The sequence below is a fragment of the Suillus paluster genome (genome assembly GCF_016628075.1).
Source record: "Suillus paluster strain FC165 chromosome Unknown EDB91scaffold_7, whole genome shotgun sequence".
NCBI classification, from domain to species: Eukaryota; Fungi; Basidiomycota; class Agaricomycetes; order Boletales; family Suillaceae; genus Suillus; species Suillus paluster.
In genome coordinates this window covers 749,037-772,687 of record NW_024537567.1, presented here as the reverse complement: position 1 = coordinate 772,687, position 23,651 = coordinate 749,037, and the positions used below count along the sequence as shown (strand labels likewise).

The 23,651-nt window shown below is 49.4% G+C and overlaps 9 protein-coding genes across 9 annotated transcripts; 2 read left to right on the top strand and 7 right to left on the bottom strand.

Annotated features, from left to right (window-relative positions):
- Positions 1–136: 136 nt before the first annotated feature.
- EDB91DRAFT_1110238 (uncharacterized protein) lies at positions 137–934 on the bottom strand. The gene is made up of 5 exons (XM_041317686.1): positions 861–934; positions 711–806; positions 626–653; positions 503–575; positions 137–443 (listed from the first exon to the last, which is right to left on the bottom strand). Exons 1-5 carry the CDS (start codon positions 883–885, stop codon positions 411–413), a joined length of 255 nt encoding a protein of 84 aa, XP_041181482.1. The 5' UTR covers positions 886–934; the 3' UTR covers positions 137–410.
- Positions 921–3,168, bottom strand: EDB91DRAFT_1110236 (ARM repeat-containing protein). Its single transcript, XM_041317685.1, has 6 exons — positions 3,049–3,168; positions 2,814–2,989; positions 2,584–2,763; positions 2,215–2,535; positions 1,326–2,159; positions 921–1,277 (listed from the first exon to the last, which is right to left on the bottom strand). Exons 1-6 carry the CDS (start codon positions 3,080–3,082, stop codon positions 1,224–1,226), a joined length of 1,599 nt encoding a protein of 532 aa, XP_041181481.1. The 5' UTR covers positions 3,083–3,168; the 3' UTR covers positions 921–1,223.
- Positions 3,137–6,876, bottom strand: EDB91DRAFT_1110234 (26S proteasome regulatory complex non-ATPase subcomplex Rpn2 Psmd1 subunit). The gene is given in 11 exon segments (XM_041317684.1): positions 3,137–3,225; positions 3,236–3,332; positions 3,388–3,927; positions 3,986–4,165; positions 4,216–4,881; positions 4,932–5,606; positions 5,656–5,778; positions 5,828–6,205; positions 6,259–6,392; positions 6,455–6,642; positions 6,702–6,876. 10 exon segments carry the CDS (start codon positions 6,845–6,847, stop codon positions 3,315–3,317), a joined length of 3,048 nt encoding a protein of 1,015 aa, XP_041181480.1. The 5' UTR covers positions 6,848–6,876; the 3' UTR covers positions 3,137–3,225; positions 3,236–3,314.
- Positions 6,877–6,932: 56 nt separating this feature from the next.
- EDB91DRAFT_1344485 (COX6A, subunit VIa of cytochrome c oxidase) lies at positions 6,933–7,769 on the top strand. The gene is made up of 5 exons (XM_041325808.1): positions 6,933–7,120; positions 7,174–7,201; positions 7,250–7,272; positions 7,323–7,495; positions 7,545–7,769. The coding sequence occupies exons 1-5, from the start codon at positions 6,994–6,996 to the stop codon at positions 7,569–7,571; spliced, it is 378 nt and encodes a 125-aa protein (XP_041181479.1). The 5' UTR covers positions 6,933–6,993; the 3' UTR covers positions 7,572–7,769.
- A 2,820-nt stretch (positions 7,770–10,589) lies between these two features.
- Positions 10,590–11,908, top strand: EDB91DRAFT_1110223 (ribulose-5-phosphate 3-epimerase). The gene is made up of 8 exons (XM_041317683.1): positions 10,590–10,822; positions 10,878–10,890; positions 10,943–10,968; positions 11,023–11,105; positions 11,159–11,219; positions 11,271–11,414; positions 11,463–11,594; positions 11,644–11,908. The coding sequence occupies exons 1-8, from the start codon at positions 10,717–10,719 to the stop codon at positions 11,754–11,756; spliced, it is 678 nt and encodes a 225-aa protein (XP_041181478.1). The 5' UTR covers positions 10,590–10,716; the 3' UTR covers positions 11,757–11,908.
- On the bottom strand, positions 11,909–14,768 carry EDB91DRAFT_1110220 (uncharacterized protein). Its single transcript, XM_041317682.1, has 8 exons — positions 14,229–14,768; positions 13,920–14,173; positions 13,710–13,872; positions 13,371–13,678; positions 12,876–13,324; positions 12,602–12,850; positions 12,442–12,549; positions 11,909–12,384 (listed from the first exon to the last, which is right to left on the bottom strand). The coding sequence occupies exons 1-8, from the start codon at positions 14,566–14,568 to the stop codon at positions 12,153–12,155; spliced, it is 2,103 nt and encodes a 700-aa protein (XP_041181477.1). The 5' UTR covers positions 14,569–14,768; the 3' UTR covers positions 11,909–12,152.
- A 410-nt stretch (positions 14,769–15,178) lies between these two features.
- EDB91DRAFT_1235331 (uncharacterized protein) lies at positions 15,179–17,580 on the bottom strand (the record flags this gene model as incomplete). Its single annotated transcript, XM_041321303.1, has 6 exons — positions 15,179–15,410; positions 15,462–15,569; positions 15,620–16,365; positions 16,397–16,792; positions 16,841–17,094; positions 17,148–17,580. The coding sequence occupies 6 exons, from the start codon at positions 17,578–17,580 to the stop codon at positions 15,179–15,181; spliced, it is 2,169 nt and encodes a 722-aa protein (XP_041181476.1).
- A 395-nt stretch (positions 17,581–17,975) lies between these two features.
- Positions 17,976–20,801, bottom strand: EDB91DRAFT_1110212 (pyruvate kinase). Its single transcript, XM_041317681.1, has 16 exons — positions 20,756–20,801; positions 20,569–20,702; positions 20,317–20,475; positions 20,238–20,259; positions 20,126–20,185; positions 19,998–20,072; positions 19,900–19,940; positions 19,800–19,844; positions 19,642–19,731; positions 19,540–19,591; positions 19,022–19,482; positions 18,957–18,965; positions 18,787–18,904; positions 18,504–18,737; positions 18,345–18,451; positions 17,976–18,285 (listed from the first exon to the last, which is right to left on the bottom strand). Exons 3-16 carry the CDS (start codon positions 20,416–20,418, stop codon positions 18,103–18,105), a joined length of 1,599 nt encoding a protein of 532 aa, XP_041181475.1. The 5' UTR covers positions 20,419–20,475; positions 20,569–20,702; positions 20,756–20,801; the 3' UTR covers positions 17,976–18,102.
- A 270-nt stretch (positions 20,802–21,071) lies between these two features.
- On the bottom strand, positions 21,072–23,511 carry EDB91DRAFT_1046740 (uncharacterized protein; the record flags this gene model as incomplete). Its single annotated transcript, XM_041313284.1, has 4 exons — positions 21,072–21,877; positions 21,927–22,301; positions 22,353–23,058; positions 23,116–23,511. 4 exons carry the CDS (start codon positions 23,509–23,511, stop codon positions 21,072–21,074), a joined length of 2,283 nt encoding a protein of 760 aa, XP_041181474.1.
- Positions 23,512–23,651: the final 140 nt, after the last annotated feature.

Here is a 23,651-nt window from a genome sequence, read left to right as displayed (position 1 = left end):
GTAATACAGCGGTGGACAAATCGTAAAAGCTTGCAAGTTGGAAGAACACGAAAGTTGTGTACCACTATTTGGTCGGACGTGTTTTCGTGACGCGGTACTTACCATCAAGCGCGGTATTCAGCACGACTTCGATGGACTAAGCTCTAGGAGACTCTAGGCACACACTGAATTTCCTGTGACATTGCATGTTGTGGGACAATCTAGGATTATACGAATGGGCAACAAATTTCTAGATCATACATTATTGATTTGGATGAAGGGATGTGATGCTTGTAATGCCAGCAACATCGAGAACTCGAGGTCTACCATCCTGCTCGAACAGCAGGGTACCAGTGAAAAGTTTACTTAACAACAGCCCTTGAGCCGAGACTGTAAGAGTGAAGTGTCTTCTCCATATCGTATTTTCTTCTCTATGAGTCAGGACCATCACTGCCTGGAATTAACTGCAAAGGCAGACGTCAGTACCCACCCGAATATCTACTAGTGAAAAAGTATCACAGACCATACAAATATTGTTACCATTGAGAAGGGTCTGTGCAAGCCGCGTTTTCTTCTTTCCCTGGGGCGTAGTCTCGCTGAGGACGACGTCAGCAACAAGAAATCGCCATCGTCCAGTGTCACTGACTATTCCGTTACATCCTCTAGGACCATGTCTGCGTGTAGGCGTGTTCAAAACCAGTTGATCGCGTAGGCAGCAGCGGCTCACTCACTCACGAAATCGTCGAAGCCAAGCAGTGTTCCAGTGAACTCACGATCACTCTTCATGATGACCCATATGCGGGATCCAATACATCTATCAATCAGCTCTGCGACGGCCGTCAGGAGAATGATCAAATGATCTTTGTTGCCATTGTACTTGCCTAGCGGGAGGATTTGAGAAGCCATGATGGTAGAGCTTGTGGTGGCGCAAAGCAAGGCGGGCGAAACATGTCACAGCACTCAGATCGATGTTCTCAAGTAAATCTTATATACAGACAACGTAGTACAGGTTACCAATAATCATCATTATCAGCTACTACTTTGAATCATTTTCTTGTGCTCTTGACACAAATCGTTGTCATAAGGTTTCTGCGTCCGTTAGACGCGTTACATGTAACATAGCGCACAAGCACAAAGAGTAAAGAGAAACGGGAATGGAGAGGTGATCGATAACGGTTGTGTGCAAGATATAAATGACAGTACCACAAAGTGGAAGAGACACGCGAATCATCACGACCAACAGTCTACTGTTGGCCGAAACTGAAGCCTCCTTGAGGAGCAGTGACATCTGAGTGGAACTGCGCAGAGAATTAGTATACGGAAAAGTACAACATCAGGGTACTTACAGCAAATGCACCACTAGCATCGACATTAGGTGCGCTGATTGCTGCATCAACTTCCTCCTCGTCTGGGAAGTACTTGTCCATGATATTGAATGCCTTCTTGTATATCTCCAGGTTGTCGTGTGATTGAAGGTTGTGGATGGTAATCATACCGCCTGCCTCCTCGACATATAGTGCATATTGGTTAACGGAGCCGGGACCTCCAGCCTGCTTATCCGTCTCGCCGACCTTCAGAATGTTGTCTAGACCATCAAGGGCAACTTGGATAATCTTGTTATCCATCATGGTGAGCAAATCACAAAGCGGCTTGATACAGCCTTGCGAGACAAGATAGCGAATCTGCGCTGGCTCATGAAGACCGCCGGACGTCGCATTCGAAATTGCCCAGCAGGCCTCTTTCCGCGTTTTGAAGTCGGCATTAGAAAGGATGTTGATAAGCGGAGGAATGATGTTGGCATCGACGACTGCCTGAATTTGTGGAGGTGACCCAGCGGTGATGTTGGAGATTGTCCAACACGCTTCTTTCCTGATACCCTCTTTGGGGGAGGACAGCAGCGAAAGAAGAGCGGGCAAGGCCCCAGACGCGATGACGACCTGAGTCTGAAGATCATCTCCGGTAACAATGTTGCCGATTGAGCGAAGAGCGGGTGTTTGCACGGAGGTTGAACTGTGCATGAGTAGATCAACGAGACGCCGACATACAGCAGACTCGATAACTGCTTGGATCTTGTCGTTCGAACCGTCTGAAAGGTATGAAATAGCCCAGCAAGCATCAATCAAAATTTCGTCATCGAGCGAGTAAATGAGTTTGGTCAAGACCGTCAACGCAGGAGAGATCTGATGAAAGAAGACGTCAACATTGTATGCATACGACCCATGATCTGCCACAAACCAATTCCCAGTCAGGCTGGGGGTTTTTGCCCCTGCAGAAGTTACTCAAGGTCCACGTAGCGTTCCTGAGCATGCTAAGTTTGTGATTTTCGCTTAGCAAAGTCAGGAGTGGCCTCAAAGCCCCTTGCTGCAGGACGTAATCTCTGCATTGCGGGCTGTCACCCGCAATGTTCCCGAGAGCCCATACTGCCTGCTCACGAACATCGAGAACCGGAGATGACAAGAGGTTAATGAACTCGGGGACGGCTCCAGCAGAGATAACAACTTGAGTGTGCTCAGCGGTACCAGAGGCAATATTTGTGAGCGCCCACGCGGCCTCGAACTATTGACCGATTAGCATGACGGAATTGCGAGGCAAGCACCAACAAACCTGCAACATGGAAGCACCAGTCCGAAGGAATTCAACGAAACGGGGCACAACGCCACACTCGATGACTTTCTCGATTGGGGGGTTCCTCTCCTTTGACAACAGTTTCCGGAACTTAGTGGTTGCATCCAACTGGCGATCGGGATCACTGGAGAACACGCCACTGATCATTTCCTCTGCAAGCTGCAAGAAAATTCAAGAGATAATCAGGAAATAGATGAGATCGTACGCACTGGAGGCTCCCAATTGCTTGTCGTTGCTTCTTCATCTGAGTCAACTGAAGCTGAGGGGAGGAAATTACGCCTCTTCGCGATATTCTCCTCGCGCTTCTGCCTTCGGATCTCAACCTGCTGCTCCTCTCTGCGACGCCTAAGATCGTCTTGCTTCAAACCACCTTTGTTCTTATAGTCTGATCAAACACGCGTCTTCAGCTACTGATGTCAAGAAAAAAAAGTGAAACAAGCATACTGGCTCTGCGGTGTTCCATAGTACGTGACTCCATGGTTGATAACTGGATCGTAAAATCTAAGAAATGATGAGAAGGAAGGAGAGAGCCAGAAAGATCAAGATGTTGAAGGCCTCGCGTCACAACAAAGGATAAAGCATTATCAGCCACCCGTCACATTATCACACCCGTCACACAATGTCACACAATCAGTCACATCACGAAGTTACTTAAAAAATGTCTAAATGAAAATGTTCGATTGAAGTAACGATACAGCGTGGATAATAGTTTACGAATCAAACGGATACTGGTAGATTCATTTAGTCTCTTGGAATGGACAATCCTTGTTAATGATCGCTCACCTCAAATGATTCTGGGGGGTCAACGTCTGGCGAGCTCTCATCTAGAGCGATGTGAAGATCCCTCAAAGGTCTGGTACGGTTGACGTTGCCCTGCGGTAGCGCATGTCCATTCTCAGTCGGTGCTGGCTCCACAGCTGGAGGTTCAAAGGAAATGAACTCTGCCTCCACGTCTGGCCTCTCATCCACCATCATGAGAATACCACCCCCGCCCGCATACCGCTCTGAGGCAAGACTTGATGGTGCTTTTCTGACACCAGGGTTCGGGTTTCCTTTACCGCCAGTCTTGGGCGGGATGGTGTTCAATGATACTGGACGAACAGGTTGATACCGTCCTTCAGGGGGAAAGCTGATGTAGGCGAGCTGCATGGGGGTGACGCGAGTGAAGTTCGCAACATTCTCTGAGGAAGGCTCTGATTTCCGCTTTGGCTTAGCGTCTTCGGGAGTGATGGCCGAAGGCGAGCCATCCGTAGGCTTGCCTGAAGGACCCTCTTCGCCTTTCATTTCAACGTCGCCGTCCTTCTTTGGCTCGGGCTTCTCGTCCTGAAATATCACATAGATGAGTAAAGAACGGCTCCGTTGCAAGCCCAACTACGCGTACAGTATCCATAGCATCTGCATCAGCAGCTGCTTTTTTCTTTTCTCTCGCTTTGACCTTAGCAGTTGTCGAGAGAACCGCGGTAGCTGCTTTAGCGAAGGTTTCCCGTTTGGGAGGTGTGGCAGGAGGGGGATAGGCGAAAAGACTGGGCCTGGCATTGGAGACAAACTCAAACTTGGGCACCTGAATTCTGGCTAAGTGAAAGTGACCTAGAAACGTTGTATGTTGCTTACCTTTAAGTCTTCATTCAAGCCGATAATGGCGGTCGGTTCAAACGCGAGGCACGCGCAGTGCGCTAATGGATACCAGTACCAAAATTGGCAGAACATGGCCATACCAACGATTGCATTCGTGTTTTTGCTCCCTGCACGGCTCTGCAAACTAATAGTGACGTTGCGGCCACCAGCATCTATTAAACCTTGTCCAATAGCAGCACCAAAACGTGCCATGGGGTCTTCGTGCTTGTCAGACACCACCTTAGTGTAAAGGGCACGGGTTGAGGACATGGAAGGAGACGATGCCTCTGATTGTTGAACTAGGATCATACCAAGGGCAATAAAGGCACCCTGTCGGACGAAATCAATCCCATCCTTGGTCATGGGTTCCAGGATCTCGACAGCATCTTGAAGACCGGTGCCTGCGCACGCGATACCCAGGGCTAGGGTTGCGCCACAACGAACATGTGGGTTGTAACTCTCACTGAGGAGCTGAACGATTCGGGGGACTTGGCCTGGGTTCTTGAACAGGAGGAAGGCGAGTGAGGTCACAGCTGCCCTCCGAACATCATCTGAGGTGTCAGAGACTGCGATGTGCAGTAGCTGCCGGACTGCGTCGTTATTTGACGTCCCTGCGTAAGCCAGTGCAAGAGTATAGACACCACCATAACGTAAAATAGGGTCCTAGATGGACGCTTCAGCAAGGGCGTTGGAAGTCACGGTAAATCATCTACCTTTTCAGCCAAAAGTGATGCGATTGTAGAGTCGGCATCCTCTTGTCGACCATAGAAGATGAACGCCAGCCCCATAGCCAGACCGCGAATGATCTTCTCGTGCTGTGTCTCTCTCGCATATGTCAACATCTCCTCTGCGGAGGTCCGATCTGCAGACCCAAGCATCACGAGGCCCATGGCATAACCAGCTGCTTCGCCTGCTACAGCGGAATCGGTGAAAAGTGTCTCCTTCAAATCATCGTATGTGTCGGAGCTTCTTCCACCCATCCCGGCAATACCAAGGCCGAGAGCGGCACCGTGCTGTACAACCTCACCCTGAGCGGTTTTCATGGTCTCGCGAAGGTAGTTCTCGACAGGTTGGCCGCTGCCACAACCAGCGTTGATCAGGCCAAGAGCATAAAGGGCACCACCCTCGGAGTAGGCGGCCCCTTGGATCTGGCTTTCACCTCCTGCTTGGGGGAGGTATGGGCCAAGGATATTCATTCCCTCCTCGAAATAACCCTTGTGGATGACACCGAGGGCAGCGGTCGTAGAGAACTTGGCCCAGTTAGAGGCCAAACCGAGCCATTCAAGGTTTTCGCGAAGAAACACATCGGAGGTTGTTCCAGCATGCATGAAGGCGTTCTGTAAGGTGACAGCGGTATGATATATAGACGTCCGAGCTTCGAGGACGTCCTGGCGAGAGAATATTAGTGACATTTTATTCCACAATGAGGATACCCACTTTCGTGTTCTTCAGAATCAGCATATCTACTTTGTTGTTGCGCTTCAAGAATTCTAGGTATAGTTTGACAGACTCTTGCCCATCCAAGATTTTACGGAGCTTGTCGTATATCTCCTGAGTTTCCTGGATAACAAACTTAATACATTGCTTGGATATAGAGACCATTACTCACCTCCTTGCCCTCAGGTAAGTCGGCCTTCACCCCCTGCAAGAATTCCCGAGCACCTCCCTCAACTAAGTCGAATGCGAATTGATATGCAAGAAGCCTCTCCTTTGGAACGAGGGAAGTCAGGAGTGGAATGACGAGTGACGGTCTATTGAGGGTGACAAGTAGTCGAGCAAGGGCGTGGATGTGCGGGGATTTTGAAAGTGATGTAGGAGGAGGGAAGAGAGGAAGGAGGAAGTCCAGGACTTGGTCGCGGTAGGAGAGGGAAAAACCTGTATCCAAAACAGCTTCCATCGTGTACGAGAGAAGGGAAACGTCGTGTGTCAAGTCATATACGCGCTCCACGATGTCGAAACGGTGAGACTCCAATGCAATGCCAATTGCCTGCCCACAAACGGTCAGCTCGGAGCATGTAGCATCCACGGCAGTCGCGTTACCTGGCGGTACTCCCCCTCTTCAATACAGCGATCAAAAATACTTTCTATGATAGCTTGTAGCCGATGGTCGATCTTTGTCGAGCTCCCGGAAGGCTCGTCAGTGCGCAGCGTGACATATCGGTCAATTGCGTTCGCTTGAGGGTAGGTGCACAGCGTAAGTTGGTTTACGGGTCAGGGCAATGGGTCTGACACTCACATATCACTGTCTCAACATATTCGCCTGCGCCATGTGCGCGGGCCTCAGCTTGGAACGCGCTCCCTGCGCCCAAGGCAAAGGACAGGGCTTCGTCATACTCTCCCAGAAAATAATACACTTTGCTAGCCAGCAAAGCAGCATTATGGCGGGCTGCCTTGGGAAGGTCATCGGACTCATACAAGCTCTCTCTAAGAACAAATTCCGAAGTCAGAATCGGCTGGTGTGCAAGAGGTATGGCAGTCCATACATGAGTGCAATGTGCTCCGAAATTTCTGCCCAAAACTGAGGAACAAGGGGGATTAGTGCTTTGAGAGCATGTTGTTTGAACACGGTGTCTGGTTCCTGTAAAAGAGCGAGCACGCCAGCCGCTGAAGATTGGGAACGGACAACCATGACTTTCAGGTCAAAGAATACTAAGTTATGAGACGCGTCACCTTTCATTACGCTACACACGACCAAGTCTTTCAATCGGAGATTCAATTCTTCTTCCCGACCTCGTCCGCCGAACGCGAATATTCATTGCATTCAACACCATATTCATGTTTACTCGCACTGCCGTCCGTGTTGTTGCTCGCGCAGCTCCCAGAGGTACTCGTGCTGCTTCTGTCGATGCTGGCGCCAGTGATTATTTTACAAAGCGTGAAGCGATCAGGGCCCATGCTGCAGGTTTGCACAAGTACTGTCTTGCGGATATAATGGATACTGAGTTAACTTGACAGAAACTACTCAGCTTTGGCGCAGAATAAGGTTAGCCCAATACCTCCTAGGTAGTTGATCTCCCTGACATCATGCAAGCTTCTATGTTTGCGTCCCAGCCAGTGCGTTTTCAACACGAGTTCTGTGTATTTGGTCCGCTCACTCCTTTTAGCCATTGTCTGCGCCCTTTGGGTGCGTAATGTAGAGGCAGAACATGCCGAACACACAGAGCACATAAAGGCAGAACATGACGGTCATCTCCCCGAAATTGCTCCGTACGAATACATGAACCGTCGTCTCAAGCCTTACCCTTGGGGTATGAACTCGCTGTTCTTTAACCCACATGTAAGTCGCCCAACTTTTTTTCGAGCACGTCTAACCTCATCATCCATAGGTCAACAAGAACTTGGAAGATGAATGATTTTGTCTCGTACTCAGTAGACTATGATGCAATACAACTCGTTCAATAATTCCAGTGGCTTTGCTGTCTCTGATACTCCGGTCGGTGCACCAATCGTAATTCCCATTCTCTACCTTCATGGTTTTGATAAAATAACCCTTGATTGTTCTCCGATATCACTGCCGTGATAGTGAATATAAAGTGCGATTGAGAACCAAATGACAGGGAGTGCTTGGGAGTGCACGCTGGGCACCTGGCCCCTCCAATTAGAGGACTTATGGGGGATTCACATGTGTCTAAATGTCGCAGCAGTCGTGCCTCGTAGATGCAATGCTGGCTTGCAAGTCAAACACTTCCCAACCTCTTTGCAAACTAGTGTCACAAGCGGTTCGCCGTCTGGAACCAATCAATGAATATGTACCCTGCTAGGCCAGAGACCGAAGTAGCTCTTAAGATGTAAGTTAGTCGCTACTCGCCAGCGGGGCTAAGCTCATCATATCTAAAGCATATCAGTTACAGTGAAGACTGACTATTCGTCCTTCCTCGTTGCCTGCGCATACTATTCTCGTGGTTCATGACAAGGAGACGCACTCCCTCGTTGGTCCTTCAAACGACTTGGACATACCCAAGGAACTCGGTATTTTACCGCAAACTTGACGTTGACAAGATGTTGATATTCTTCCTTTCGGATGTTCATCTAGCCTTCCCCGATTTCGCATGTTATTATCATACAACTTGGAAGTCCTACAACTTGGAAGCTGGAAGAGGAAAGACGTACTAGCTTCGATCGTGTTCAAGAGAAAGTCGTCGTTGGTATAGATTCCCTTGCGAGTGAGTCCCTCAAGTTTGTCCCGTATATGACCTGTTGCGTTCCGACTCGTGCTGCTGAAACAGTGTACTTTCAGGCGTCGCGGCCTCCAGGAAGCTGACATTTATCAGTATGACACTAGCGATGGCGACTCGGTGATCTAAAGGATCAATGAAGGACGCATTTACGGGTGTCTTGGACTTATTTTGTCCTGGCATCGCTGTCGACGTCAACCAGCTATCACCACTTTCACTCCCTGAGGGATGTCGTAGAAGAATGCTGCACGGTATGCAGTGTCGCACAAGGTAATGACAACTCACCTTGAGTTTTTAAGGGACAATCTCGTCGACCCTAGCTGAAGTGTTCGTCCAGGACCCTCCGACTCGGTGTCGGCTAGAAAGTCGCAATATTATCGATGCACCCACCATGTACACTGAGTCAACAATCTGAATCGTAAACTTTCAATCATGCTATCATGTTTATGCTGGCGAAAGGTGGACCGAGGAATGAGGATTGTAAACAACAGCAAAGCAGATACAAGGAATAAAAAAATCATCTGTGGATTGAACGGGCACAAAAGTGTCGGGATTGAAGGCGTAGGCGATAATGGCAAGGCGCCTGCATAACATGTGCACCATAAGAATCGATTCAATTGAGAGGCCCACCTATTTATGCGGGAGGCTTTCGCTCTTGACCGCCCGTACCTGTACTGTGAGCATCTCCACTGCGGTACTAATACCCCATCACTGTCATTGTATAAAGAGCTGTCACGATTTATCGCCACCTCGCCTCAACTCATGGCTAAGCAACTAGCAAGGGTTTTTGCTCTCTGTGGAAGTAGAAAAATGGACGGCGCGTATCAATCCAGATTGGCGAGCCAAATATCCAGATCGTGTCATGGCTGGATTCGTTTGTGTGAATCAGAAAGTGATTCGCGACCACTGTGATACAACCTTCGAGGGCGGGCCATACCTCTACTTCCCTGATGCCTGGCTCCCGGGACAAGCCGGTACATCTACGTCACTCAAGGGTGTCATTCGCGCCGAAAGGTAAATTTTGAGGAAGGTGAAGTAGAGAGTCAAGCTTGGCTTATCTGGAGGAGGAAGAGGTGGACATGATCAAAGTACGCTTTGTGAGCGTCACAGGTGTTCGTGACGAATTGATGTACCGTCGCGCCGCCTACCACTCGCGGACGACCGCTGTTGTTGGAGGTCAACTCGATTGTCTCTTGCAGCTACTTATATGACGTCGCTGACATCACTGGACAGGATGATATTATGTATCTTAGACCAGCAATGAATCGCTACACCGGTATCAGTGTACCCAACTTTTGAAACACATAATGAAGTTTCTCATATGTATACGTATTACGCCCGCGGGAACCTCTTATGCCTTGTAAGTTGTAGACCCCACTGAAGTGTAATAAGGATAGTGAAACTAGCTGGGTTTCATAGCCACTAATTTCACGGGAAACTGAAAAGCAGTCACCAGACGAGAACTGTCTAGCGGGTACATAGCGGCGTCTAAGGGCGAAGATACCACGCACACCCGACAGTTGCGGAATCCCCCTAGCTTCATTGTTCAATACCATGTAGATGAGGCTACAAAAAATGAGCATCAAGGTCGCTTGTTGGCTAGAAGTGCTTAATACATTCTGACAGTCAGGGACGTTCTCCTCAATATCAGAGGAGCAGCGTTCAGATCATATGAATAATACCATGGAGCAGCTTCAAAGAATATGATAAGCCTATGTAAAAAAACGGTATAGGATAAATAACCGTCCGACGTTCCAACGGAGTAAACGGAGGCTTCTGTTGTACTTATAAGAGGACACACAGAAGTACAGTACTTTTTAGATCGTTTGGGAATAGCTCATCAGATAAATCATAATAGAATCTGTCGACAGTGGGCTCAGGCTGAGCCGCTCGCGCTGCAACACCATGACTAGCAGCAAAAGGCAGTAATAGCAGAAAGGCAAGCTCTTTGAAGGACCTGTTTGAATGAGAACTTGAACCTCACTGCATCAGCAAAACACTTTTTTCCCACCACCAAAAAATGGCTGGCCGCAGCTTGGTCCCTTCTGTACATAGCTGTACAGAGCCCACAGAGGCAAAGTGATTTGCTGATTGGCAGATGAAGACGGAGCTGTTAATGTACAGTACCACGTACGCTAGACCACGGAAAGCATATTGCTCCAAAAAGTACTAGGTGTGATTATCGCCAAAAAAGGAAGGTGCTGTAGATCGATGTGATTCCACCAAAGTTACTTTCATGTGGTGTGTGTGGGGACTTTCACTCGTCAACTCCTCATCGTTGCAACCACCTACAACATCACCATCGACATAGAATTTTAGAACCATGCCCCGCGCTATCATATCCCCCTCAGTCCTGGCCTCCGACTTCGGACAGCTCACTGCAGAATGCAAGAGGATGATGAAAGGCGGAGCGGAATGGCTGCACATGGGTACGTCTACTCATCTGTGGTGTTTCAGCGAAACATTCCTCATCACCTCATGTAGACGTCATGGACGGGTAAGAAATGAGATTCAAGCCTCTTATCCGATGATGATTTGTCTTAATCTAGCCACTTCGTGCCCAATATCTCAATGGGTTAGTAGGCCATCACACTTGTTTGCCTGCAGGTAGTTCTCACGTAAATCGCAGGCGCACCAGTTCTGTCGTGCGTCTATAAAGGCGTCCCGGACATATTCATGGATTGCCATATGATGGTTGCGGAGCCCGAGAAAGTAAGTACAGGACTAGATCGACATGGCAGTGCTGATATCAGCATCTACCTCAGTGGGTGAACGACATCGCGGACGCAGGTGGCTCGCTGTATTGTTTCCACATCGAAGCAACGTGTGAGTAATCGAACCTTCGATCTGTGTCCTCTGTCTGATGCCCTTGGGCAGCCGATGCTGTTTCGCTTATCAATGCCATACATGCACGGAACATGAAAGCCGGAGTGGCCATTTCTCCGGACACGCCGTCCACAGCCATCACAGACGAGATAGGCGCAGTAGCGGACATGCTCTTGGTCATGACCGTTTACCCCGGTGCGTCACAAATATCGAATTTTTGATGGGTCGCCTCATATGGCACAGGACGCGGCGGCCAAAAATTCCTCGATCGGTGCGTTCCAAAGGTCACGGAACTGCGCGCACGGTTCCCGGAAAAAGACATCGAGGTCGATGGTGGTGTTGGACCTAAGACGATCGATGTTTGTGCCGATGCAGGTTAGTGTTGTCACAGATTCCCTCGGTTTGCCATCTGAGGGGCCCGCAGGAAGCAACGTCATCGTGGCAGGAACTGCCATTTTTGGTGCCCCAAACCCAGAGGACGTCATTGCTTCGCTGAGAGCTACCGTTACTACTGCTCAAGCGAGGTTCTCCAAGTAGATGACAAACTGCTCATCGCACAATATGTATTGAGTAATTAGATTTCACCATGCGTTCATGTCCCTTGAAGGTAGCACAAGTTATGTTATATTAAAGTAGACTACGATTGGTCGAGCAGGGCACTATGGCCTGAACCAGAAGGGCAGTAAGCAAACTGCTTGACAAGTCCGTGGTGAAATGATCGGAAGGTGGTAAATGTATGGACAGTGGGAATCAGAAGGTAGGTATCCAAAGAACTTGTCGCACTGAGGTCAGGGTCTAAATCCAACAATAACAAAGGTTGCAATCCGTGCATTTATGATATGAGGTCCTTTCAAATAACGCGCTTGATATGATTATAAGATTGAGGGACCGTGGCCGATGGAATGCCGCGAGGGAAGGTGAAGTGGTTCAAGGTCACCATTGCAGCCATTCGCCGTACATGTTTGGCCGCTCTCCACGAATGTAAGACTCGAACGTTCTCTTGAGGACAGTAGCCCAGTCAAGATCGCGTCTATCGTCAGCAACCCGGTCGGCGAAATCCTCGGGGTCGATGTCGGGTTCTGCCGCTGCACGGGCAGCCCTCTCGCCAGCTGAAAACTTGGGGCCTAGGTCAGGCCAGTTGCGAGCTGGATCGAATGGCTTCCACCTAAGTCACGATTGAGATTGAGTACAGTATGTCACCACCGAAGGATAGTGAACTCACCAGAAGTTGTGGAAGTGGTAAGAGAAAGCACCTTGGAAGAAGCCTTCAAACCCTAGTGCCTGAGGAGCAGCACTTGCTTGTGCAGGTGTGTCAAAGAAGTCCGAGAACCTATGAGAAATGAATAAGCCACTACATCAGAGCACGAAGCATGCATACGTACTCTTGGAAGTATGGCTGGGGCGGCCTTTCGCGTTGATAGTACTCAGTATTGAGCCACGCGGAGTCAAACATAGCGTCAGGTAGTCGCAGCAAAAGACCCTCCAAGTATGCATCCTTGGTGTAACGAGACACCGTCATGGGGTGGAAATCGAGGCCGTTCTTCAGTGCAGTGCGGAACAAGAATGACCCAAGGGCAGAGTTCTTGTTCATGCGCAGAACGGCGGTATTGTACTTCTCCAGCCGAGACCACCTATATGCAAACGCGCCCTTCCAACCCCAAAGCTTCCTCCCAGTCCCGCAAAAATATGGTGTCCGCATCAAGGTAGATACCACCGAACCGATGGCAAAGGACGAATCGTGCCATATCAGAAAGGATAACGGAGAGGCGATCGTATGAAGACGAAGATTTCGAACCAGTACGGTTGAGCATATCATCTTCATCCGACTTATTGTCACCAGTGGACGAAGGCTTTGCAGAAGCGTCGACCTCGGTGCTGTTGGTCGAATCCTCTACAGTGCTAGTGACCTCGACACTTTTGGACTGCTGCTTCTCGGCGGGCACATTGATAACGTGACCTCCTGAGTTAAAGAGAGTCTCTTTCAATTCGCGCCACTCGTCCTTGAGTTCTGGAATACCATCAAGTTGGTCTGTTGTGTTCCAAAGCTTGAATTTGATGACGTCCTTGAAGCGACGATGTAAGAAAGGGGCTGCCCAAGGATTGGTCTTGAGTCCTTCATACATGTCACTCAAAGCAGGAAGGGTTGGGAACGGACGCTGCAGGACCAGGGTTGATCCACATCCAGAACTCGGGGCGACATACATCAAGAGTGTCGTCATCCTTCAAATGAAGACCGACATTCTGCGTAAAGAGGAAGGAGAGTAGGGCGAGATATGGCTTGTCGGTGAATGGGCCAGTCCAGAACATGTGGAAGAGACGAGGGTTTTCAGGGTCGCAAGGTTCCGGAAGACTCGAATAAGGTGTATGCTGCAAAGGAGCACGAAGAGGTAACTGCGTGTCCCATTCTGCCCCAACCTTTTTCCTCAAACCTGCATTAGGATCCGCCTCTCCACCTGAAACTAGTGGACGGGGTGGAACAAGAGGATTGACTATAGGAATTGGGAGGGGGATCTGTGAAGGAGGGATCTGTGAAGTTCTCCTTTTCTTGTTCCATGTAGATGTATTTCCATTCATCCATTTCGCCTCGTCTGAGTCTCTTGCCATTGTCGAGGCCTGCGCCTATGCGCAAAACTTCGAGGCAGTCGCGTACATACTTTGAGAACATTAGTGCGTGAAAAATGAGAAAGGCACAAAGCGTACTTTGCCTTGTGAGAAGTCGCAATGATCCATAATGATGTCCAGGTCAGCAACGCTGCCCGGCACAGGGCGAGGGGGGTACGCGAGATTGGGAGGCTGGCTTTGTACATCAATGTAAACGCGTCGTGGACCATTTCCGCGCGTGGTTGTAGCCACGGGGCCTGGAGGAGGCCTGAATCGTGAAGGAATCGTTGGAACTTTTCGTGGAGGAAGGCCCGGGTTGAGCGGTGGAGCGCTGAGTCCGATCTGCTCGGGTACTAAAAGATTTTGATCAACACGTATGATTACGACAGCAAGAGACTGAGGGCGTACTCTTTGCATTACTAGGATAATGCCCGCTTTCTATTTCCCATTTCCAAATTCGTTGCAAATCGTCTCGCCCGAATACCAGCGTGGAAGACTCCCCAAAGTTGGTAGTCCATTGTTTTTCCTCTGCGCTAAAGCGACGCGCAAAAGAACATACTGTAAAAATGGAAGCAATCAAGACTACGCAGAGCAGCAGAGGCCCCCGTCTTCGCCCGAAACGCGAGACACTGATCTGGTGTACACGACTTGGATTTGGCATGAAAAGACGGAGGCGACGCGAGCGTACGCCGGGGATTGGAACTGAGACGGGGACTGTCCAAGACATGGAGCGAGAATGTCGATGCATTTTCTCTTGAACAGCGGAGGAATAAGTTGGAAGACCGTTTGTTCAAACGAGCCTTGTCTGTGTAGCCATTCCCGCGTTGTGGAGTGAAATAATTAGAAGACGCCATTCACGTCCAGCAAAACGGCGAATTCACGACGCTCGTGAGGGCGCCGACGAGGACTTTTAAGAATAATTGATGAAAGTAGAGAAGCGTACTGGATCCGTGGGAATTTATCTAAACGGCCGTTTGGGCGTAGCTTGGTAATCTCGATTCTCTTGGCTACTACATATCATCTGTAGCAGCAGTACATCGCCTGTGTAGCCTGGAGTAGCCTGGCTATGCATAAGTTGACGTGGAACGTAGCCTCAAGAACCAAAGCTCTCTGAATTAGAAATTCCCCAAGCCTATCCGCAGCCATTCTACCAACAACGCGGTCAAAAATATACACCGCAGCACACGCCGGTGCGAGCGCTCCCTACAATTACAACAGCATTCGTCGGAAAAAAGATCTAATGTATCGTCACAGATTAAAAAGTCAGTGTCTCTCAAAACACGAATAGCATGAGTCCAAAATCGCATTAATAATATCTGCATCAAAAATGTCCTTTCGCTCTGAGGATAAAAAGATCGTCACCAGCGCAACCATTCACCATACATATTTGGTCTTTCTCCACGAATGTAAGCTTCAAATGTGCGCTTCAGCACAGTCGCCCAGTCCAAGTCACGCTTGTCATCGGATATCTTGTCGTCCCAGTCATCAGGATCTGCATGAGGGTTGGCAGCAGCGCGTGCTGCCCTTTCACCACCCCCAAATTTGGGCCCCAAGTCCGGCCAATTCCTAGCAGGATCGAATGGCTTCCACCTTTGATGGGGATGTCAACAAGAGTAAAATACGAAGAATAAATCACCTCACCAGAAGTTATGAAAGTGATACGAGAATGCCCCCCTGAAGAACCCTTCAAACCCACTGACCTGCGGAGCAGCGCTCTGAACTTCTGGAGTATCGAAGAAATCAGCAAAGCTACGTGGATCGTCAGTAAAACGTCGTCAGAATCATCTTCAGGGTCGTACCCTGTGAAGAAGGGGTATGGTGGCCGTTCCACTTGATAACCTTCCGTGTTTAGCCAAGCTGGGTCGAAAAGCGCGTCAGGAACGCGTAACAAAAGGTTCTCCAGGTGCGCTTCTTTGAGGTACTTAGAGACAGCAACAGGATGAAAATCCAACCCGTTCTTCAATGCGGTGCGGAAGAGGAAAGAGCCAAGGGCGGAACCCTTGTTAAGATGGAGCACAGCAGTGTTGTAGTCGTCATGGTAGGACCACCGGTAGGCAAAGGCGCCTTTCCATCCCCAAAGCTCCTCCCAATCCCGCAGGAAGATGGTGTCAGCATCTAGATAGATTCCTCCATAGCGATGAGTGACAATGAATCGGGCCATGTCGGACAATATCACGGAAAGCCTATCATAAGTCGCTTCCGACTTCGAACCAAGGCGGTGAACCATATCACCGATCCCAGATGAGCTAGCACTAGAGCTTCCTGCAGGTTTGTCAGCAGGTACGCTCACAGTCACACCCCCAGAATTGAAGAGGGTTTCCATGTTCCTCCACTCGTCTCGCAGCTCCAGGTTGCTATCAAGTTGTTCCGTTGTGTTCCACAGTTTGAATTTGATAACATTCTTGAAACGCGGGTGAAGGAAGGGTGCCGCCCATGGGTTCGTCTTCAGCGCATCGTACATATCTGTGAGTGCGGAGGGATTGGGAACGGCCGCTGCAGGACCAGGATTAATCCACAACCAGATTTGTGGCGGACACGCGTCAAGCTCCCTGCCCCTGTTCAAGATGAAGACCAACGTTCTGGGTGAAGAGAAAGGATAACAGCGCAACATATGGTTTCTCGTTGAATGGACCTGCCCAAAACATATGGAACAGGCGGAGATTTTCGGGATCGCAAGCAGTCGAAGGGCCTGAACGGACGATTTGCTGCTCAGGGGGTGAGAGTTGTAGTGGGCCCTCCCATTGAACATTCCTCTTCTTCATCAATCCTGCATTTGAATTTTGGCGTCCAGTGGGGTATGGTCCTGCAGGCACTGTAGGTGCAGCTTGCGTGGAGCGGGGAGAATATTCTTCATCCGGTCGATCCTCTTCCATGAAAGCGTATTTCCATCCCTCCAATGATCCTCGTCGAACTCTTCGACCATTATCCAAACTAGCGGAAACGCGCAGAAACTCCAAACAATCCCGGACGTACTACGCAAGATTGTAAACATGCGAGTAAGGTCTCCGCAAATGACACACCTTGCCCTCTGAAAAATTACATTGCTCTAGAATGATATCTAAATCTGCAATGCTTCCAGGTACCGGTCTGGGCGGGTATGCCTCGCCGACAGACTGCTTCGTATTTTCGAGATATACTCTACGGGGACCAATTCCTCTAGTGATAGTGGTCACTGGCCCTGGCGGAGGTGTAAACGGTGAAATGAGCGTATGTGCCTTTGCCGGTGGCAAAGCGGGATTCAAGATGGTAGAGGTGAAGCCAATCTGCTCGGGAACTCGAGATAAGTTAGCCCCATCTGGCATACGACCGAAGCACGTTGTCGCTTACTCTTCCCATTGCTGGGGTAATGTCCGCTCTCGATCTCCCACTTCCAAATGCGTTGCAAATTCTCTCTGCCAAACACGAGGGTAGAATCCCTGAACTGGGGTGTCCAGTGGGACTCTTCGGTACCCAACATTATGAGGAGGATCACAACGGCAGAGACTACAGACAGGAACGCAAGACATCGACAGACGAAACCTCTTCGTTGACCGACGCGGGCTATTCTGAAGCTAGGAACGGGACTTAGGGACTCGAGACGTATTCGGCGTGTATGTGACGAGAGTGAACCTGACATAGGTATTAGCCATCGCCTGCCACTGGACTGGAGATGTATTTTTTCGCGAACGGCAGAGGAATAAGTTGGGAGATGAGGAGTGAAGTAAGGTCGGTCGCGAGGAATATCGCTGCGCTGGAATGCAGCCAAATATCGAGCTGCCATCGGGTCAGGCAGTAATTTTGTGATCGTTGTGGTAGTCAACAAAAAATGAAGGGAGGGTAAGAACCTCAGGCGTCAAAACGCAATGTACGTCAGGTACTATGTAGTGGAGAGTAAGGAAAGTGGGGCTCAGGTCATCGTATAACCTGGAAGGAAAGATATTTTACCGGTATCAGTAGTGGCCCTGCGATGTAATGGTCACGAATATGCCTATTGGAACGTAGATTCTACCACGAAGATGTCCAGCTGCCAGGGCACATAGCGTAGTGACATCTAGTGACATGAATAGAAAGCCCGCAAGCAGTCGTCTACTCACGCAGTCATCCAATCGCCGCTTGAGAGTTGAACGTTGCGTTAACGTTAAACGGTGGTCGAACCTCAAGCCTCATGGCAGCGTAGATCGAAGAGGCAGGTTAATGATGCCAGAATGTACATTGCAATTGCATGATACCCTCATGATGCATGCTACAGTAGAGTTACAACAAAGTCTAAGAATTCAACAGAATGCAATCAAACTTCAATCATCTAATTTGCTCCCAAGGACTGCATTTCAAGGTCAGCCGGGTCAGTGGGGACTGACAAGATGCGCATGGTGTTGGTGTGGCCAAGACCACCTTTCCAGCCCTGTACGGCAATGACGGTAGTTCCCGTCTTAATGATGTTCAACGCGAGCGCGTTCTTCAATCCGAATCGGATGCGGTTGTCAACCTTGGGTAAAATGCATTAGTTTAGGCTCATAAACGCCAATCAGACAGAGGCGAGCGTACATCTTTCTGCCACTGGCTCTCATGGATCCCACGGGGCTCAGGGTACCAGAATGGATAGCATCCACGGTGGAGATGGATTTGACGGGCGGTCTGCTCGTTACGAGTGACTTGAAAATGTATTTGAGTCTAGAATGTCGATAGCAATCAAAGGATACTTACCCGTGAGGATGGGCACTCTGGGGCGGTATTTGGAGATCAACCGAGCAGTGTTTCCGCTCGTCGAGAGTACAATGATAGCACTCGCGTTTTGCTCTGAGGCTGCAGCGACCGCAGCAATCGCCACAGTCTCCACAGTCTCAGTGGGACGAGGCTGGATGCCCCGAAGCTCGTCATACAAAGGTGGGTAGCAAATCGCTGCCTCGGCCAACAGACATGTCTCAGCCATCATGAGAACTACACATAGCGTTAGTTTCGGCAGAACAGCCACACGAAGAACACCCACCAGACTCTACGGGATAGCTTCCCTTTGCAGTTTCTCCGGACAACATGACGCAGTCGGCACCGTCAAGAACAGCATTGGCCACGTCACTGATTTCGGCACGAGTGGGCCTCGGGTTGTACTGTGCATAATCTGAGCAATGCTCATGGGATAACAGGTCAGTAAACACGTACCGTCATTGACTATAAGTAGCATATATTCAGCAAACGCACAGCCACACGCTGAGCGATCCACGTACCTCAAGCATCTGAGTCGCAACGATGACTGGCTTCCCAGAAATGTTGCACTTAGCAATCATCATTTTTTGTGCCAAGAAGACCTGGCTTGCAGGGATCTCGATACCGAGGTCACCACGAGCAACCATAACACCATCAGTTTCTCGCAAGATCTCGTCAAAGTTTTCTACACCCTGCTCGTTCTCGATCTTGACGATGATTTTGATGTTCGCACCATCCGGCCCTAGAACTTGACGGATGTCTTTGACATCCTGACCGCGGCGGATAAATGACGCGAAGACCATGTCAACGCCGTTCTTGACACCAAATAGCAGGTCCTTTTTGTCCTTGTCCGAGAGAGCGGGAAGATCGACTTCGGTCTTCGGAAGGTTTACACCCTTGCGAGAAGAGAGGGTGCCGTTGTTCACGGCGCGTACACGAACATTGGGTCCGTCACAGGACAAGACGAGGAGTGAGAGGATACCTAAGACATGTATTAAATGAACGAACAATTCAAAGGACATCCTAGGGGTAAACCTACCGTCATCGATGTAGATGAGCTTGCCAGGAGCAGTGACCTTTGGCAAGTTTTTCTATCAGGATATATGAGTATGAAACACGCGGAAGATAATTTACTACGCACGTAGTCAAGCCACAGGATCTTATCGTCGCAGATCTCACAGTACTTGTCGTCTGTCGAGATGATGAATTCATGGCCAGCCTTGATGGGCAACTGAAGAAGCAGGGTTAAACATGACGTCAATCACCCGGTGGCGTCGGCGGGAAAGATTAGACGCATACATCCTTTCCATCTCTCATCAAACCCGTGCGGATTTCAGGGCCTTTCTGTTACACAGCCAAATATCAGCACAAACGTGTAACACTAGAACGTTAGGCTTACTGTGTCCAAAGCAATCGCAACAGGCCGTCCACTGGGGTCCTCTGTTTGGTTTGTGCATCAGTCCAACACGATCGTATTGTCAGACAATTCGTAATTACCTGCAACCATCTTCCGTGTGTTATCGATGACACTCTGGTGATAGTCATATGAACCATGAGAGAAGTTCATGCGAACTTGAGGAGTGAATCAGTGTCCGTCATAGACATGATGTACGATTGTCACTGACCGACATTGACACCAGCGCGTCTCAACGCGGCAAGCTTCTCGACGGTGTTCGTGTTTGGACCTAGATATAATTAAAATCGTTATAAACATCGACGATCGCACAGATCGCGCACCAATCGTTGCAATGATCGCGGTCTGCAACGTTGGAATCAGATGAAGAGAAGGCGGCTGTAGGGTGAGGAGACGACTAGCCTTGCGAAGAAACTTGGTGTCAGCGGTAGGCTGCGGGGCGTTAGAGACACTCAAGGTGGAGTTCCACTCGAGCTGGGATCGGATACCATCGTAAGTGAACATTTTGTTGGTCCTGACTGCGTTGGAGAGGAATCGATTATGTGGATTTGGGATCGTGCACTGAGAAATAATATCAGCACTTGTTGAAGATATAAGTCTTCTAGCGGCGGTAGAGAGGGAAAAACAAGTAGAGATCATACGATGTTGACTCACCTAATGATGGCGCGGTTAAGGGAGAAGGTTCAGTGGCGGGGTTAGATAACTCGCGTCCTGACAAGTCAGCTAGTCAGGTTTCGGTAGTGTATTTATCTGTTATTTGATCCCTTTGCTGATCTATCGATTATCCACTAAGACTTGATTAATCAATTTAAGACTTCACAGCCCGGATCGGACCATATACCAATCGCCTGCTCCTCGTGCTGATGTACCCTGTCGTCACTCGTGGCAGGCCACCAGACATTTGATACGAACGTTTGAAGGCTATAATCGGACAACAGACATATCGATTATAACTAACAAATATGGACCAATTGACAATATGATAAAAAAAAACCCCCGTCAGAGTCTGGCTTACAGAAAATCCACTCAAGAAAAAATCAGAGAAGGAAGGGTAGAAGTGCGGAGTGCTAGAATCGGGGCTGACGACAGCAATGATCTGAAAGATAAGACAGAGCAAACGAAGAGCAACAAGCAACGAGAATCAACGACAGCAAATGTTACATTACTCTTAACGTCCAACCGTGTAAACCTCCATCAACTGCAGCCGCAGCTTGCGCAGCTGCGAGCCAGTTGGGATCCGCTGACCCCCCTGGCTGTGCTAGAACACCGCCCGGTGCCATCGACCCTAGCTCCATAGTCTGGAAGACGTTTTCGCAACTAATTGTTCGTCCAGAATGATAGCCAATACCATCCGAGGCACGAATGAACAACAGGGGAAGATTCCGACCAGCAATGGATGGTGGTGGGTGTGATTGTGAGCCATTGCCATTAGGCCCGTCAAGCGGTGCTCCGTGTTCATTGTGTTGCGGTGATTGTCGATGGATGATGCCATCAGAGGTCATCACGCTCGGAGTCATCACATCCTCCTCGAGCGCCTTAATGATCTCAGGCAATGACGGTAACTCTACGGTCACAATGGTGTGCAAAGGGGGCTGAGTGAGATATCGTGATGCAGCGTCGGCGGAGGAACCCGTGACTTCATCACCTCCACCCACCAACACCTCGTTGGATGAATTAGACATGGCAGCGCCGAAGGTGGCAATGTTAGTCAATGGTCCCGGGGGAGCAGCCTGATAGAAACGAGCTCTGAGAGGACCAAGGCCGCCTAAATACACGGTCAGTGGCATCTGAGTTCGCGTCTTTGGGTCTTCATAAAAGAAGTGCGACACGGTCATTTCGAGAATATTGTTCGTTGGCCGGTACACCGGTGCCGTGAATAGTGTTGGGAAGGGTGTGATAGGCATGTCGGGTATTGAATTACTATGTTGACCGAACGCGTCAAAGAACGTGTACTGGAACTTTGCTATGGTCGGGGATTAGCGGAATCCAACAGCTCAAAAAAAGGCACCCACAAATGCCCACAATTGTCCAGCATAGATAGTCATCTACCTCATCGGTCAAGATTCGCACGCCATCTTTCATCTCGTCTCGTATACGAGGCGACTGGAAGATCAGGGGGTGTGTTCCACCTTGGGCCGGTGCTCCGGGGACGGATGGGGTAGAGTTCGGAGCGCCAGGGATGGGACCGGCAGCAGACAAATAATGTCTCGTACCATCCTGGTTCATCCTTTGCAGAGCAATTTTCTGCATCTGACTTACAGGCCCGCCATCCTCAGAAGACACACGACCTTTATCCACTTTGCGAATGATAAGTGGTGAGGTAGCAATATTGGACAAGGTGTCTGATAAGACGACCTCACAGCCGTAAGTAACAGGTTGCGGACCGGCTATAGGGTGAACGTGAGTAATGATGACTTTCCAGTCACGTGAGCACAGACCATTGGTGGGCGGCGCGTCATCAGGGCGTCGCACTACGTTCACGTTGAACGCAGACCAAGTAACATTACTTGCACAGAGCTGAGAGTTGTCGATAGTCATATACTTGGTCCGTACAGTCTGTGAATTGATCCTGTTGAAAAGAGATACTGGACCTCCAGCGAGGATACACGAAGAGATGTTACGGGTTTTGGCTGTCTTCTTCGAGGGTTTAGATATAATGGTTACAGGAGCTGAATCAAAGGTGGCCCAAACACGACCAGGAGTTCCATCAGCACTGCTCTCGCCTGACAAAGCAGAAGGAGGGGGTTCTATTATGTCGAGGGAAAGCTGAAAGCTCTTTGCTTTAGCGGTTCCTGTCACGTGCAAGAATTTGAAGCTTCCGGTCATATTGTTGTCCAAATTAGTCTTTTGGTCCAATGATCGTTCACCTTGCTCGGAGACAACTGACATGGCGAGTTGTTGTGAGCGCATTTGCCAAACTGGACCTTGAATATGAACGACAGGGGGAGGACAAAGGAAGCGTTTTTCGCTGCCATAAGATTTCTGGGCAACAGCGGCATGCAAGCACATGACGGTTGTCATTTGGAGAAGAGGATGCTGGTGCTGCTGCGACACATGCTCGCGGACAGGTCGACGCATTTTCGGGTGTGGATCGTCGGGTTCTGTCTCGTCCAATTTACGCTTACCACTCTTTCCATTTGAAGACTTTTGGACGGACATATGAGTGCTACAACGATAGTAAGTCACATTCTATGTACTCACCTGGCCTGCGACTGAGGGTAGATGTGGCGACGCGTGTTGTTGGGGAGGCGGAACTTGGACAGGGGGTATGACCCATTGATGTAATGAATCGGGAGCGACAGGATCTTTTCTGTTCGCCGCAAGTAAAGATTGAAGTGACGCGTTCGGATCGGTGTTAGAAAGAATTGAAGGAGGTGCGGAAGTTACTGGAGGTTGTGAATTAAGGATGGCATTGTTGTTTGAATGGTTTGAATGCTGAAACTGTTCACCATGATTTTTGTTGGCAAGTATATGAGAAGGAGAAGAAGAAGTAGGGTTTACAATTAAATCCAAAGTAGATTGGGCGGGGGAGGTCGGAGGTGGCGATGAAGTACTTAAATTTTGGTGAAGCTGCTGTTGAAGGACAGCGTCGGGCATTTGAACGTGTGAGGAAGAGTAAGGATGGAAAGTCCTCATAACAGTTTCCCGCCAGGGATAACGATGTGTTGGTAGCCAGCTGTGGGAATCCGTGAGGAAGAGGTGGGAAAATTGAGCTTCACTACAAGACTTTAACTAAG

Excerpts from the sequence above, each read along its gene's own strand:
- EDB91DRAFT_1110238 (XM_041317686.1), bottom strand. The coding sequence starts at position 885 with ATGGCTTCTCAAATCCTCCCGCTAG. Across the intron at positions 654-710 it reads TGGCTTCGACGATTTCGTGA|ACATGGTCCTAGAGGATGTA; the intron begins GTGAGTGAGCCG and ends GCCTACACGCAG. Across the intron at positions 444-502 it reads ATGGTAACAATATTTGTATG|TTAATTCCAGGCAGTGATGG; the intron begins GTCTGTGATACT and ends CTGCCTTTGCAG.
- EDB91DRAFT_1110236 (XM_041317685.1), bottom strand. The coding sequence starts at position 3,082 with ATGGAGTCACGTACTATGGAACACCGCAGAGCCA. Across the intron at positions 2,764-2,813 it reads CAAGCAATTGGGAGCCTCCA|CTTGCAGAGGAAATGATCAG; the intron begins GTGCGTACGATC and ends ATTTTCTTGCAG. Across the intron at positions 1,278-1,325 it reads ATGCTAGTGGTGCATTTGCT|TTCCACTCAGATGTCACTGC; the intron begins GTAAGTACCCTG and ends TTCTCTGCGCAG.
- EDB91DRAFT_1110234 (XM_041317684.1), bottom strand. The coding sequence starts at position 6,847 with ATGGTTGTCCGTTCCCAATCTTCAGCGGCTGGCGTGCTCGCTCTTTTA. Across the intron at positions 4,166-4,215 it reads GCTTGAATGAAGACTTAAAG|GTGCCCAAGTTTGAGTTTGT; the intron begins GTAAGCAACATA and ends GCCAGAATTCAG. Across the intron at positions 3,928-3,985 it reads ATGCAGATGCTATGGATACT|GACGAGAAGCCCGAGCCAAA; the intron begins GTACGCGTAGTT and ends GTGATATTTCAG.
- EDB91DRAFT_1344485 (XM_041325808.1), top strand. The coding sequence starts at position 6,994 with ATGTTTACTCGCACTGCCGTCCGTGTTGTTGCTCGCGCAGCTCCCAGA. Across the intron at positions 7,121-7,173 it reads GATCAGGGCCCATGCTGCAG|AAACTACTCAGCTTTGGCGC; the intron begins GTTTGCACAAGT and ends TTAACTTGACAG. Across the intron at positions 7,496-7,544 it reads CGCTGTTCTTTAACCCACAT|GTCAACAAGAACTTGGAAGA; the intron begins GTAAGTCGCCCA and ends CATCATCCATAG.
- EDB91DRAFT_1110223 (XM_041317683.1), top strand. The coding sequence starts at position 10,717 with ATGCCCCGCGCTATCATATCCCCCTCAGTCCTGGCCTCCGACTTCGGA. Across the intron at positions 11,220-11,270 it reads TTTCCACATCGAAGCAACGT|CCGATGCTGTTTCGCTTATC; the intron begins GTGAGTAATCGA and ends GCCCTTGGGCAG. Across the intron at positions 11,595-11,643 it reads CGATGTTTGTGCCGATGCAG|GAAGCAACGTCATCGTGGCA; the intron begins GTTAGTGTTGTC and ends AGGGGCCCGCAG.
- EDB91DRAFT_1110220 (XM_041317682.1), bottom strand. The coding sequence starts at position 14,568 with ATGCATCGACATTCTCGCTCCATGTCTTGGACAGTCCCCGTCTCAGTT. Across the intron at positions 13,679-13,709 it reads TCCCCCTCCCAATTCCTATA|TTTCAGGTGGAGAGGCGGAT; the intron begins GTCAATCCTCTT and ends CCCGTCCACTAG. Across the intron at positions 12,851-12,875 it reads GACTGGGAGGAAGCTTTGGG|GTGGTCTCGGCTGGAGAAGT; the intron begins GTTGGAAGGGCG and ends GTTTGCATATAG.
- EDB91DRAFT_1110212 (XM_041317681.1), bottom strand. The coding sequence starts at position 20,418 with ATGTTCACTTACGATGGTATCCGATCCCAGCTCGAGTGGAACTCCACC. Across the intron at positions 20,260-20,316 it reads ACACCAAGTTTCTTCGCAAG|ACCGCGATCATTGCAACGAT; the intron begins GCTAGTCGTCTC and ends CCAACGTTGCAG. Across the intron at positions 20,186-20,237 it reads CGCGATCATTGCAACGATTG|GTCCAAACACGAACACCGTC; the intron begins GTGCGCGATCTG and ends AATTATATCTAG.